Source organism: Syngnathus leptorhynchus, chromosome 5 (genome assembly GCF_054491065.1).
Source record: "Syngnathus leptorhynchus isolate UIUO chromosome 5, UIUO_Slep, whole genome shotgun sequence".
NCBI classification, from domain to species: Eukaryota; Metazoa; Chordata; class Actinopteri; order Syngnathiformes; family Syngnathidae; genus Syngnathus; species Syngnathus leptorhynchus.
Genome location: NC_141199.1, coordinates 4,206,035 through 4,219,735, shown reverse-complemented (window position 1 = coordinate 4,219,735; position 13,701 = coordinate 4,206,035). Strand labels below are relative to the sequence as shown.

The 13,701-nt window shown below is 44.0% G+C and overlaps 2 protein-coding genes and 1 non-coding gene across 7 annotated transcripts in view; 2 read left to right on the top strand and 1 right to left on the bottom strand.

Annotated features, from left to right (window-relative positions):
• The first annotated feature begins 57 nt into the window (after nucleotides 1-57).
• On the top strand, nucleotides 58-143 carry trnar-ucu (transfer RNA arginine (anticodon UCU)). Its single transcript is given in 2 exon segments — nucleotides 58-94; nucleotides 108-143. It is a non-coding gene; the product is annotated as a tRNA-Arg (tRNA).
• Nucleotides 144-467: 324 nt separating this feature from the next.
• On the top strand, nucleotides 468-4,566 carry LOC147056269 (fibrinogen-like protein 1). Its single transcript, XM_085911725.1, has 7 exons — nucleotides 468-656; nucleotides 2,658-2,826; nucleotides 3,143-3,302; nucleotides 3,371-3,468; nucleotides 3,549-3,637; nucleotides 3,938-4,125; nucleotides 4,222-4,566. The coding sequence occupies exons 1-7, from the start codon at nucleotides 600-602 to the stop codon at nucleotides 4,445-4,447; spliced, it is 987 nt and encodes a 328-aa protein (XP_085767851.1). The 5' UTR covers nucleotides 468-599; the 3' UTR covers nucleotides 4,448-4,566.
• LOC147056268 (uncharacterized) overlaps nucleotides 1,226-13,701 on the bottom strand; it is an 89,100-nt gene continuing 76,624 nt past the window's right edge. For all 5 annotated transcript variants that reach the window (XM_085911721.1, XM_085911722.1, XM_085911719.1 and 2 more), the window contains 8 exons: nucleotides 8,698-8,821; nucleotides 8,524-8,614; nucleotides 7,478-7,583; nucleotides 7,272-7,345; nucleotides 7,068-7,160; nucleotides 6,427-6,543; nucleotides 6,263-6,360; nucleotides 1,226-5,710 (listed from right to left, as the gene is read on the bottom strand). In XM_085911721.1, coding sequence (XP_085767847.1) covers nucleotides 5,497-5,710; nucleotides 6,263-6,360; nucleotides 6,427-6,543; nucleotides 7,068-7,160; nucleotides 7,272-7,345; nucleotides 7,478-7,583; nucleotides 8,524-8,614; nucleotides 8,698-8,821 — 917 coding nt within the window. In that variant the 3' untranslated portion in view covers nucleotides 1,226-5,496. The remainder of the gene's footprint in view (nucleotides 5,711-6,262; nucleotides 6,361-6,426; nucleotides 6,544-7,067; nucleotides 7,161-7,271; nucleotides 7,346-7,477; nucleotides 7,584-8,523; nucleotides 8,615-8,697; nucleotides 8,822-13,701) is intronic.

The window sequence follows — 13,701 nt, the reverse complement described above, 5'->3', positions numbered from 1 at the left end:
TTCCATTACGGCTATCACTATAGTATATAATAGGATTTACAAGTGAATTCAACAGGTGGCTCCGTGGCGCAATGGACAGCGCATTGGACTTCTAGGCTTTCGCAGTGATTCAAAGGTTGTGGGTTCGAGTCCCACCGGAGTCGTATTTTCTGGCAGAAAAGCTTTTTATTTTTTTAGTAATTAGCACAATTTCACTACGACGTAACCTATCAAACTTTTCTAAAAATACAACGCTACATAATTATTACCTAGTTAGAGTTTTATTTTATCAAACCAACAACCATCAAGAATACAAAGCTAAATAATGATTACCTTCGTCGCATTATGTATTCAATGTTTAGAATGAATTCTTTGTAATTGAAATTTAATGGCCTATAAATCGAGGCATAGCGATTTGCGGCACGAAGCGCATATATATCAGCAAGACTTGAACGTTTGAGAACCTTCAGGAGCAGGACACCCAAAACTTGCCATTGTTTATTCTTACCAGTAGATGGCGTACATGCAAATGTAGGACAATGCTGCAGTGGGTTACACCGCTGAACTCAAGGTAGACTAGGTCAGAGAACAAGACAGCAGGTCGGGAGAGGACTAACATAATGTGGAGGCTGATAAAATCAGTGTATTTTCTTTTTCACATGGCTGTGTCAGTGGCGGTAAGAAATCGTACCTCATTCTTTAACTTGTTGCGTGTGTAGAGTATTATTGTAGTCAGGGGTCGCCACGCCGAGTCACTCGCATTTGTTAGGCAGTTTTAAATCGGATAGTGCATCTGCACAATCCAATGATATCCAATGAAAAATGAAGGCAATGTATGTATGTTCGTGGTTTCTATTAACTAGGTAATTATTTGTTCCAAAGTTGAAAGAAACAGCATCAATATTTCAAATAGACTTACCATAAACTATTTCAGTTTTGTTGTTGTTGTAATCAGTGTGTGTTATGGGCCACGTCGGGTCAACAAACAAGTTCCAACTATCCATCCATCCATTTTCTGAACCGTTTTGTCCCCACCACGGGGGTCGCGGGCGTGCTGGAGCCTGTCCCAGCAGTCATCGGGCAGTAGGCGGGGGACAACACCCTGTACCGGTTGCCAGTCTATTGCAGGGCACACAGAGACGAACAACCATCTGCACTCGCACTCATACCTAGGGATGTTTTAGAGTCTTCAATTGGCCTACCAAGCATGTTTTTGGGATGTGGGAGGAAACCAGAGTGCCCGGAGAAAAGCCATGCGGACACGGGGAGAACACACAAACTCCACACAGGCAGGACCGGAGGTGGACTCGAACCCGCACCCTCCTAACTGTGAGGCGGACGTGCTACCCAGTTCTCCACCGAGCCGCCCAAGTTCCAATAATGTAGAATAAATCTAGTACCGTAATTTTCGGACTATTAGTCGCTCTGGAGTATAAATCGCATAAAATGCACAATAAAGTGAAAAAAAATGTAAGTCGCACCGGAGTATAAGTCACACTTTTGAGGCAAATTCATTTGTCAAAATCCAACACTAAGAACAGACATGAACCAGCAACGACAGGCTAAATGATACGGTATGCTAACGTGACATAAACACAAAAGAGGAGCTGAGAACGGGCCTGATGTGACATTCAGTTATTCAAATAAGTATTACATAAATAACACGTTTATCAAACCATCTTGTCACTCCAAATCATAAAATACATCGATCATCGATCGTGTAAACAATGCCGCGTACGCGCGCCGTCGGACTCGTGATTTGCATGTCTAATTATTCCACAGACCCATATAACGATATATAAAGTATATTTCAAATAACTATCATATAGCAACAATATTACCAAACCATCTGTCACTCCAAATCATAAAATACATCGATCATCGATCGTGTAAACAATGCCGCGTACGCGCGCCGTCGGACTCGTGATTTGCATGTCTAATTATTCCACAGACCCATATAACGATATACAAAGTATATTTCAAATAACTATCATATAGCAACAATATTACCAAACCATCTGTCTCTCCAAATCATAAAATAAATCGATCATCGATCGTGTAAACAATGCCGCGTACGCGCGCCGTCGGACTCGTGATTTGCATGTCTGGCGTGATGTGTGCTCGCATGCTGTCCATCACAAGCAGAGCTTGCATCCTAAATTGCATTGCTCCCCCTACTGTTTCACTAAATTCTCTTCACCAGACCTGTGCCTTTTAAAAAAAAAAAAAAAACAGCGCTTTCCCCTCCCAGTTGTTGCGTCACGGCCAATGGTGAAATTTAAATCACCCTCGTTCAGTTTAGTTTGAAAATGACTATATTTCTTTTTCAGTCGTTTTTTTTTTTGTTTTGTTTATTTGTTTCATGAACTTGAATATTGTGCTTTAAAGTGTGAATTGCTTTATTCGTTTTTTCAGTGTATTAAAAATATGTGAGGTGATCAACTGTACTAGTAAGTAATGTGTTAATGATCAAGTAAATTTTTTTGAAAAAAAAAACACATATAAGTCGTTCCTGAGTATAAGTCGCCCCCCCACCCAAACTATGAAAAAAAAACGCGACTTATAGTCTGAAAATTACAGTAATTATAACCACATAGAGAATGCCATTGTTCCAAAGTATTTGTGACAGTTGTTGCATATTGTTGATTCAACTAAAAAAAAAGTGCTACCTTGTCCAGGCACCTGTGCCATGTGAACAGATTGTGGTCCGCCTGCAGGCAGACCTTGAGGAGCTGACAAATGTGATCAATGAACAGCACAGATACATCCAGGTGCTCCACAGCCAACAGGCTCAGCAGCTAGAGCACATTCCATACTCACATATGGGAGCCCAAAATTCCTACAGAGGTACAGTTCTCTTTTCTTTCTGCCTGCTCATACCCAGAAGACTAAACAAGTGTGAACTACATACAGTTAAATGTCTTTTTATCATAGATGCCATGCTGATACAGGGTGAAAGTTTTTGGTGTTTTGGCACTTTTGGTCAAACTTTGTCAAAATATGAAAAATGAAAACAAAAAACATTTATATTAATTTCTCACATCAACCGTATTTCCAGCTAAAACACTGCACACAACACAATTCAAAAATGTTCCAGACATGACTGTGTGTACGTGTGTGTGTGTGTGTGTGTGTGTGTGTGTGTGTGTGTGTATGTGTGTAGACTGCTCCGATGTGTTTGCTGATGGAAACGTCGCGAGTGGCTTGTATGTGATCCGCCCTGATGGCTTACCCACAGCGCTCAGTGTCTACTGTGACATGAACAATGGAGGAGGATGGACAGTTTTTCAGAGAAGGAGGGATGGCAAAGAGAACTTTGATAGGTGTGTGACTTTGCTAAATCAATGGAACATTGAACAAAATGTCTTAAGTAAATGCTCTGTGTGTGCAGAGCGTGGGTGGAGTACAAGCATGGGTTTGGGGACCTACATTCCCCTGATGGAGAATTCTGGATGGGCAATGATGCTCTCCATCATCTCACCTCACAAAGTGCGTGTGTGCAAGCACACATTCCCATTGTCTCATAGGTGATTTGTCACACGTCAGATCTTTAATGAAACCTTTTCTAGGGGACTACGACCTGCGCATTGACATGGAAGATTTTGATGGTAAAGAAAGCTTTGCAGAGTACAAGAAATTTAAAGTGGACAGCGAAACGGTAAGTTCCCATCTGCTGTTTCCAAGCACCTTATCTGTAACCTCGACCTTCCTTCTTTTCTCACAACAGTACGGCTCTTATTTAGACTAAAGTTTTCTCTTTCTTGAATCCTTCAACAACACCTATGCTTTTTCTTCATCGATAGATTATTGGGACTGGTGCCACAAAAGATATAGTTCAACTACATCCTCTTTTTTGACCCCATGTCGGGACCTTTGCTCTGCTCATTTTGGTTTTCATATAACTATTTGACAATTTTTACAAATTTTAGAGCTGATACTGACTTTGAATGTGTGGCAGGACTTGTACCGATTGCATTTGGGGGAGTACAGGGGGAATGCAGGAGACGCCCTGGCTGACCTGCACACCACCAAGCACCCATCTCCAGGCAGCAGTTCGGCTGGAGTCAAATTCAGCACCTATGACAAGAAGCCCGGTGGAGCTGGCAAGTGCATCAGGCACAGCAAGTCAGGCTGGTGGTTCAGCAGGTTAAACTGTTTTCTCATTCCCACAAATCCACCATGCTGCAAAGCATCTTCATAGATGGGTTGCACTGTAATTTTCTTCTCACATCTTGTGCTCAGGTGCGATTCAGGGAACCTTAACGGTCATTACTACAAAGGACCATACCAAGCGATGACCACTGATGGCATGGTGTGGTACACATGGCACGGGTGGTGGTACTCCATCAAATCAGTGGTGATGATGGTACGAGCTGCTGACCTTAAGCAGCCACAGGTCAAGGCACTGAGACAACTGGACCCGAAGAAAGCGTCAGCTGATCTCTCTCATTACCCACCTGGCCAATAGGCTGAAGTCTAACTTTGCAGTTACAAAAGCAGATGTAGTCTGTGCTTCTGTTGTTTCATTTTTGGTATTACAGCACCACTGTAGTTGGATTGCAACAATTAAAACGTCACTAAAATCGATCGTCATACTGTATTTATCCTGTTTTCAAAACAAAAGAGACCAAACTGTACTGAGGTATTCTGGGTACATTTGAAGTTTTTGAGGATTAAGACAAAAAAAAAAACAACAACCCTAAAAGGTTAGTGTCTCTCAATAAATGTTTTCATGCTGTAGGAAGGTTTTGGCAAATGTGACATTATAAGTGATCAGCTATGAAGTCAATGAGGGCTTTAGGTCCTTTTACAAAGTGTCAATTAGTCTTATTTACCTGGGATTTTAGGAAACAGCGGGAATATAGTAGTTAAAAGCATTTTGCTTCAGCAAATTGGATGTGGGGTCTAATCTGACCAGCACAAACATAGCGAAACATCCAAGGAGAATTAATTTCCGCATAGTAGAGTAAGGTTGAAAGGAGCAAACTTAGAACAAGCACATCTAAGTTCAAGTCTATGGGTTTAGGTCAGATGAAAGTTTGCATTTGCTTACATTAGCATGTGAAGTTCATTCATTCTTCTAAAGGTCTGAAGCAGACCAGTGATTGAGCTTTGCTCATTGGAGAGAAAACTGTTCTCTTGAAAAGGAGAATAAAAACGAACATGTAAATGACAGATTTTGGTTATGGTACACATCCCAACCAAGTTATTTCAGCCTCCTCCTTATTGTGTACATAACATAAATAAAAAGTGAATAGCCATAACATACGAGAGGTGCTATATACAAACCCTGAGTAGTTAGTGCCTGTAATTTTCTTGAGAATAACGAAGACGTTTCTTGGCATTTGGTAGTCAGAAGCTAAACAAGCCTCATGATGTGCTTTCAAAGCACAAGTCTTTTACTGCAAATAGTTTAAAATGTACAAGTTCATCATGAGATACGTATCCAACACTGTACAATTTTTGGATCTTCATGGCGTTTGGAATGAGCCGTTAGAGGAGAAGGGGAGGACGTCGTTATCTAGGCGATAAGGGTGCAGCGGCAGGGAACAACGCAGAGTTTCGTGGTGAGCTGAAGGGAGATGTAGGAGAGAGGCGGCGTGGACTCCCCAGCAGGTCGCCATTATGCAGTTTCCACAGCAGCTCCTCATTCTCCATTGAAAGACGCTTGTTGACCTTGGACTCATTCTGTAGTGTCTGCTGGAGTTTGGCCTGCTCGTTGGACAGTTGCCTGCAGTCACAGTTGCATAACATAATTTTCAAAGGGCCATACCTTTTTAGATGAACATACTGGAGATGATAAGATGCACAGGCGTTGATTTTCTTTTTTCTTCTCTTGAAAATATGCAGTTGAGATGGTTCACATTTTTTTGGAAATACACGTTGTAGACAGAATAATATATTATTTTATTTTATTGTTATAATATTTTTGGTTTGTCTCCCTAAAAGTGTTTTGTCAATTTTTGTAGAGGCCCATCTGGAGGCATCGTTGTGCCAAGGAACTAATTGTGTTGTGGAGCGTCATTATCTCTACGTAATTACATAAACCTTTTTTTTCCAGAGTGACAATTACGTGCTGATTTAAAATTAAGGACAGCACTTTCTTTTTTTTAAAATAATCTTTATATTCTTGTGCTTGTGCATGTGTAGATATATACTCAGCACAAATAAAAGTCTTGATGAACCCACCTGTAATGTGTTTTTGAAGTAAGACCACCGCTTAGTAAATAAAGGTGACAATCCGAAATACAATCTATAGACACAGACACATGTATGTACGTACTTTGAGAGAGCAGCGTGTTTGTCCATCCTAGCTTTGTAGTCCTCGTTCTCCTGTTGAACTTTTGTCAGACATTCCTCCAGTTTCACATTTGTCTCCACCTGGGACACACACAGCCATAAATATTTTGCCTATATGTCGATAAGCCTAAAAATGAAGCTACTAACCAGTTTGTTCATTTCCATGAGCTTCTTTTCCTTTTGATGCAGCTGGTTATTCTTAATCTCCAGCACCACCTTTAAACTTTCTAGCTCCTGTTCCAGGTAAAGAGTGTGGGAATCCTTCTGCAAACACAGACACACACAGACACACACAGACACACACAGGCACACACAGGCACACACAGGCACACAGAGGCACACAGAGGCACACAGAGGCACGCACGCGCACGCACGCACGCACGCACGCGCATGCACGCACGCACGCACGCACGCACACACACACACACACACACACACACACAGAGAATATCATTAAACACAGCACATACGTATGGTCTCTAACAGAAGCACCTGTAATTTTTTAAGTGTATTGGCTTTCATTAGATTGTGCATGTCTACCTAATGTTGTGAAATGCCTGCCTTGCAGTCTGATCTTATAAGTTACAAAGTGAATGTTGTCCAGCAGTTGCGCTTTTAAGGTAGGGCAAGCGTAATCAGTTTTTGTGCCAGCAGAGGGCAGCTGTGTTCAAATTTGCTTCACCTTGGTTTTGCTCTTTGAACTTAGTGCTGGTTGTTATTCCCTAAATAGTGAAATGATAAGCAGAAGAGTCATGTGGTGTCATGTACGATGCTGGAAAAGTCATTACCAGATTGTTATCTGAGAGCATCCGCCTCTCATCCTCTGCTTTCAGCTTTTCATTCATGGCCGCGTTTTCTGCTGACAGCGCATCTATTTTGTCCTGATGGGAGAAGGGCATTAAAGGCTGATAGGTAAACACTGATATACAATATTTAGGCTGCAGAATTTGGTTAAAAAAGACAATACATTTTAAATAAAAAGCTAGTCTTACAGTAAAAGTTGTTTTTGTTTCCTTTAATATTTTGTTCAGGTTCTCCAGGTCGATTTCCTGAATTATCTTTAGGTCTGAAATGAACAAATTCATGAACAAACATTGACATGAGATGTACCTATGAGTATAGATACTGTATGTTACTGTATAACTGTTTAACAAGTGGGTTAAGTTATTTGTTTAGCTTTATTGGTTGATGGACTCACCTTGTAGGGAGGTTTCATGTTGCTGTTTGAGAGACTCAATGATTTGGCGGTGACTCACTTCTTGGTTCTTCTTCTCAGCTTCATTCCTGGTCCTCATCTCTTCCACCTACAAATCAAAGTTGATGATCAGTAACTTCTTTTTTAAATGATGTCACTGTAAGCATGTTTTTTTGTTTTGTGCACATTAATCTGAGATCAGATCATTTGATTCATCAAAACTATGTGAGATCCAATGTGAGTTTATCATTGTTGCGCAACAGTGTCATTAGTTGTGTCCCGAGTTTCATATAATAACAAAAGTGAAGATAAAGTAGATCTACAGTTGGTCATTTTCAAAAGTCAACAATAATAAGGAATCTGTGCTCCAATCTTGTGTTGTGCAGCAGTCTGTCATTTGTCATGTTTTGCTCATTTGTTACTGCTTTGTTAAGGATTTTACGAAAGTACAATGCATCCCGGTGGAGCACTGGTTAGCACGCAAGCCTGACAGTTCGGAGGGTGCGGTTTTGAGTCCACCTCCGGCCCTCTCTATATGGAGTTTGCGTGTTCTCTCTGTGGCGGCATGGGTTTTCACCGGGTCCATCCCAAAAACATGCTTGGTATGTTGATTGAACACGCCAAATTGCCCATAGGTCTGAGTGCGAGTACGGATGGTTGTTCGTCTCTGTGTGCCCTGCGATTGCCTTGCAACCAATTTAGGGTGTCCACCGCCGACTGCCCGATGACTGCTAGGATAAGCTCCAGCACACCCGTGACCCCCGTTGGGACATGGGGTACAGATAAAGGGATGGATGCACTATGCATCCCTAAGAGAAAAAATAAAAACATTTGTAATATGTGTGCATAAGTATAAAGAACGTATAGAATTTTAGCCTTAGCCCAAGAATTTGAAATTGTTTTGTTAAAATACTGTATTTTCCGGACTATAAGCAACTACTATTTGCACAAGCTTTGAACCTTGCGGCTTGTTGTCCGGAGCGGCTTTTTTTGGTGAATTGTTGATTTTGAGTTGTTGCCAGAAAGCTGATCGGTGCAAGTTCTCTGACCTGTTGTTCCATCAACATGCGACATTTGTCAGCCTCCTCCTGGTATGTTTGATGGACTTTGTCACACTCTGTTTGGTAAAAACTCCTCAATCTGACATACACAAACAAGACAGAATAAGAATTTTGGACAAACGATTATGATTGGATGTGTTCTGTGCGTGGAAAAATCGGTACCTCTCCTCTAGCTGCACCAATTCATCCTTGTGTTGCTCATCTAGCCTTTTCAAGGCCTCCTCCAAATTGATGCGTGCCTCCTCCTTCTCCTTGTGCAAACGGTCACAGCATTGAGACGATGCAACTGCACATACACAAGAATGATTTGAGTTAGACTTTGAATGACAAATTTCAACAATACTTTGAAAACTAACACATTTTGAATGTAAAATTAATTTGTGTAATGGATCCGGAAGTTATACTAATCATCGCCACTGACACGTGTGCGCTCAATCTCAAAAGACCACTTTGAAGGAAAATGAGTTTTTGCAGTCTGTTTTGAATAAATCCAAATAAAGTATCAAAGTCAATCAAATAAAAATCGATCGACCGGTGACGGCTGTCATTAGTCATTGGAGAGCTGCTAAAATGACTCAAAACCTGCAATGTGAAGTTTCGCCTTTAGGGGGCGATGTACTTTGTGCAGTCTCTGAATCTAGAGCAGGGGTAGGCAAACGTTTTGACTTGCGTGCCGAATTGGGTTCTAAATTCTGACTGGGGGGGGCGAACCAGGAGCAGATGGATGTAGTGTTTGTGTGAAGTAATATATAAATGACATGACACTTGGTTTTGGCCTTTAGTAGGTAGTAAAGTATATTTATTCGAAAAAAAAGCTTTTTGAAAACAAACGCATTTATTAACAGCAAAAAAAAAATTCATTGAAAAATTACCATCGATGATTCTCATTAAATATGACACTGTTATTATGAATAACAGTTCCCATCACTTCACCAGCTGCAGGTCAGATTTATGAAAGATGTTCATCTTATGAGACGAAATCACATAAAACGGCAAACATTCAGACCAAATACACCATCTTAAAGAGTCAGTGAAAGAAAACGCCTCAATAAAGTAATAAAGAAATCAAAACGGCAACACGGTGACGGATACCTGAAAATCAGAGCAGAGCTTTAACTCACAAACACCTGGTGACGGGAGGTGAGGAAACGGGAAACACTTCCTTAAAGTCGGCCTTAAAACCTTTAAAAGTTAAGATTAGTCGCAAACAGGTGGTGCATCAATGTCCTTGAGCATCCTGCATTGTTTGAAAATGAGAATAGTCGTTCATTTCCATCCCTGCTACTTGTACAAATTATTTTAAAAACCACATTTCTTTTTACAACAAACTAGAGAAACTCCCCTTCATTTTAAGTGGAAACAGTGGGGTTGGTCTCCCTTTTTTTGCTAGTGCATCATAGTCTGGAGTAAAATTTGTTGTGGCAATTCTTAGGATAGAGCCGAGGTCTCCGCTAACCTTGATCTGTGACGGGGCTTTGTTGATGTTCACGTGGCTGAGCGTCTGCTCATACACGTCGGTCGAGCCAAATTGTCCACTCTTTTTGAAACACTCGGCACTCAGTGTCCGCCTTTCTTTTCCTCTGGCCACTCATTTTAACGGAAGAATTCCAGGGGAAGGTTTGTGGGTAGCTTTAGCGTAAAACTGAATCTGAAAGCTCAGTGCGAGAATTACAAGAATGCTGACGTCACAGCCCGCACTCGGCGCTGATAGAAATAGAGCGCAGAGTACTGAGTACGTACACGCATTTATGAGTGTGCACCGAGCTTTCAGACACGGCTTCCGGGAGTAAATGCGCGGGCAGGCGTTTCCCCATCTACTGAGGAAACGCAGTCATTGCAGGGAAAATGACAAAAAAAGTGTAATGATACAATTTATTCAGGTTTGGTGGGCCGGATTAAACGGCCCGCGGGCCGTAGTTTGCCCATGTCTGGTCCAGAGAATAAAGTCCAGGACGTATAAACAGCTACGCCCTGTCACCCTCATTTTAGGGTTGGTCTACCCAGAGTGCATACATTTCATGAAGGTGTGTAAATGACACAGTTGATGGGAGAATCTGTGCAACCAAAAAAGTGGGCAACAGCGCGGCTTTTCTGACTTAAAGACACGGGACAATATGCCCCTTCATTTTTAATATTTGATTGGTGATTGTCATTTGATTGCTTTCAAAAACTTTGTTACCCACAAACAGGTGCCGAGCTATGCCTATGTACGTGGTCAAGGGTGGCCGTGGCCACGAATGGCCGTTTTCGGTGATCACTACAGCTTCCACATGGTCACATTGCATTAAGGCACTTGGTAGTTCTTGCAAACATACTGTACATTTAGATTGATTTAGTATTGGTACCATTGACAGAGAAAAGTCATAGAAATAATAAGCTAACTATGAAAGGCCATCTTTTTAACTACAACATAATCGTCACGCTACAAGACAAACATTTTCCTTCATGTCATCAAATCAAGTAGTTGAAGAGCACAAACAAATTAGTGACCGCAGGTGTGAAGGGAGTGAGGCCAGATTTGGCTCTTGCGATTTGACTCATTTTAACTGCAGAAGCTGGAAGAGCATTCATTCATCAGTAGCTCCCAACAGGTGACTGGCTTTCTGTCAACCACATTCCACTTTCATTGCTCTCATCAATGACAGACAAAAGATTCATTGAACACGCCAGTGAACTAAAAATTATAAAGTAAAACACATACATTTTGTGACTAATACAGCTCTCACGAGCAGATTCATGTCTAGCGCCTAGAAATTCTGTCCATAAAAAGTATGAACAGAATTGGTGACAAAGGGCAGCCTTGGCGGAGTCCAACCCTCACTGGGAACGAATCCGCCGGAAATGCAGACCAAACTCTGGCATCGGTAATACAGGGACCGAACCGCCCTTATCAGTTGGCTCGGCACCCCGTACTCCCGAAGCACCTTCCACAGAACTTCCCAAGGGACACGGTTGAATGGCTTCTCCAAGTCCACAAAACACATGTGGACTGGTTGAGCAAACTCCCATGCCCCCTCGAGGTTCTGGTTCACTGTTCCACGGCCAGGACGAAAGCCACACTGCTCCTCCTGAATCCGAGGCTCGACCTCCCGACGGATCCTCCTCTCCAGCACCCCTGAATAGACCTTACCAGGGAGGCTGAGGAGTGTGATTCCCCTGTAATTGGAACACACCCTTCGGTCCCCCAATCCAGAGGCCAATCCGATGTCCTCGCAATGCTGTAGAGGCGTGTCAGCCATGACAGCCCCACAACATCCAGAGCCTTTAAGAACTCCGGGCGGATCTCATCCACCCCCGGGGCCTTGCCACCGAGGAGTTTTTTAACTACCTCAGTGACTTCGACCTCCGAGATTGGAGAGTCTGCCTCAGAGTCCTCAGGCCCTGCTTCCACAATGGAAGGCGTGTCGGTGGAATTGAGGAGGTCTTCGAAGTATTCCCCCCACCGACTCACGACATCCCGAGTCGAGGTCAGCAGCACACCATCTCCACTGCAAACATTGTTGACCGTGCACTGCTTCCCCCTCCTGAGACGCCGGATGGTGGACCAGAATTTCCTCGAAGCCGTCCGGAAGTCATTCTCCATGGCCTCGCCAAACTCCTCCCACACCCGGGTTTTTGCCCGGGTTCTATTATTGGACTTCTGTGCTCGACACGGATTTTCTATAATGAACACCATGTTCAAGCATAAGGGTGTCCATGTGTGTACTTGGCACCAGGACACCCTAGGCCGCAGTTCGTTGATCGACCTTGTAGTCGTGTCATCGGATTTGCGGCCGGATGTTTTGGACACTCGGGTAAAGAGAGGGGCGGAGCTGTCAACTGATCACCATCTGGTGGTGGGTTGGCTCCGATGGTGGGGGAAGATGCCGGTCTGACCTGGCAGACCCAAACGCTCTGTGAGGGTCTGCTGGGAACGTCTGGCAGAATCCCCTCCCTGTCAGGAAGAGCTTCAACTCCCACCTCGGCAGAGCTTTTCCCACGTCCCGGGGGAGGCGGGGGACATTGAGTCCGAGTGGACCTTGTTCCGTGCCTCCATTGTTGAGGCAGCCAACCGGAGCTGTGGCCGTAAGGTTGTTGGTGCTTGTCGTGGCGGCAATCCCCGAACCCGCTGGTGGACACCGGCGGTAAAGGATGCCTTCAAGCTGAAGAAGGAGTCCTATAGGGACTTTTTGGCCTGCGGGACTTTGGAGGCAGCTGACAGGTACCGGATGGCCAAGTGGAACGCGGCTTCGGCGGTTGCTGAGGCAAAAACCCGGGCGTGGGAGGAGTTTGGCGAGGCATTGGAGAATGGCTTCCGGACGGCTTTGAGGAAATTCTGGTCCACCATCCGGCGTCTCAGGAGAGGGAAGCAGTGCACGGTCAACAATGTTTACAGTGGAGATGGTGTGCTGCTGACCTTGACTCGGGACGTCGCGAGTCGGTGGGGAGAATACTTGGAAGACCTCCTCAATTCCACTGACACGCCTTCCATTGTGGAAGCAGGGCCTGGAGACTCTGAGGCGGACTCTCCAATCTCTGGGGTTGAAGTCACTCAGGTAGTTAAAAAAAACTCCTCGGTGGCAAGGCCCCGGGGGTGGATGAGATCCGCCCGGATTTAATAAAGGCTTTGGATGTTGTGGGGCTGTCATGATTGACACGCCTTTGCAACATTGGGTGGACATCGGGGACGGTGCCTCTGGATTGGCAGACTGGGATGGTGGTTCCCCTATTTAAGAAGGGGGACCGGAGGGTGTGTTCCAATTACAGGGGAATCACACTCCTCAGCCTCCCTGGTAAGGTCTATTCAGGGGTGCTGGAGAGGAGGGTCTGTCGGGAGGTCAAACCTCGGATTCAGGAGGAGCAGTGTGGCTTTCGTCCTGGCCGTGGAACAGTGGACCAGCTCTACACCTTCGGCAGGATCGTCGAGGGTGCATGGGAGTTCACCCAACCAGTCCACATGTGTTTTGTGGACTTGGAGAAGGCGTTCAACCGTGTCCCTTGGGAGATTCTGTGGGGGGTGCTTCGGGAGTACCGAGCCAACTGATAAGGGCGGTTCGGTCCCTGTATCACCGATGCCAGAGTTTGGTCCGCATTTCCGGCAGTAAGTCGGATTCGTTTCCAGTGAGGGTTGGACTCCGCCAAGGCTGCCCTTTGTCACCGATTCTGTTCATAATTTTTATGGACAGA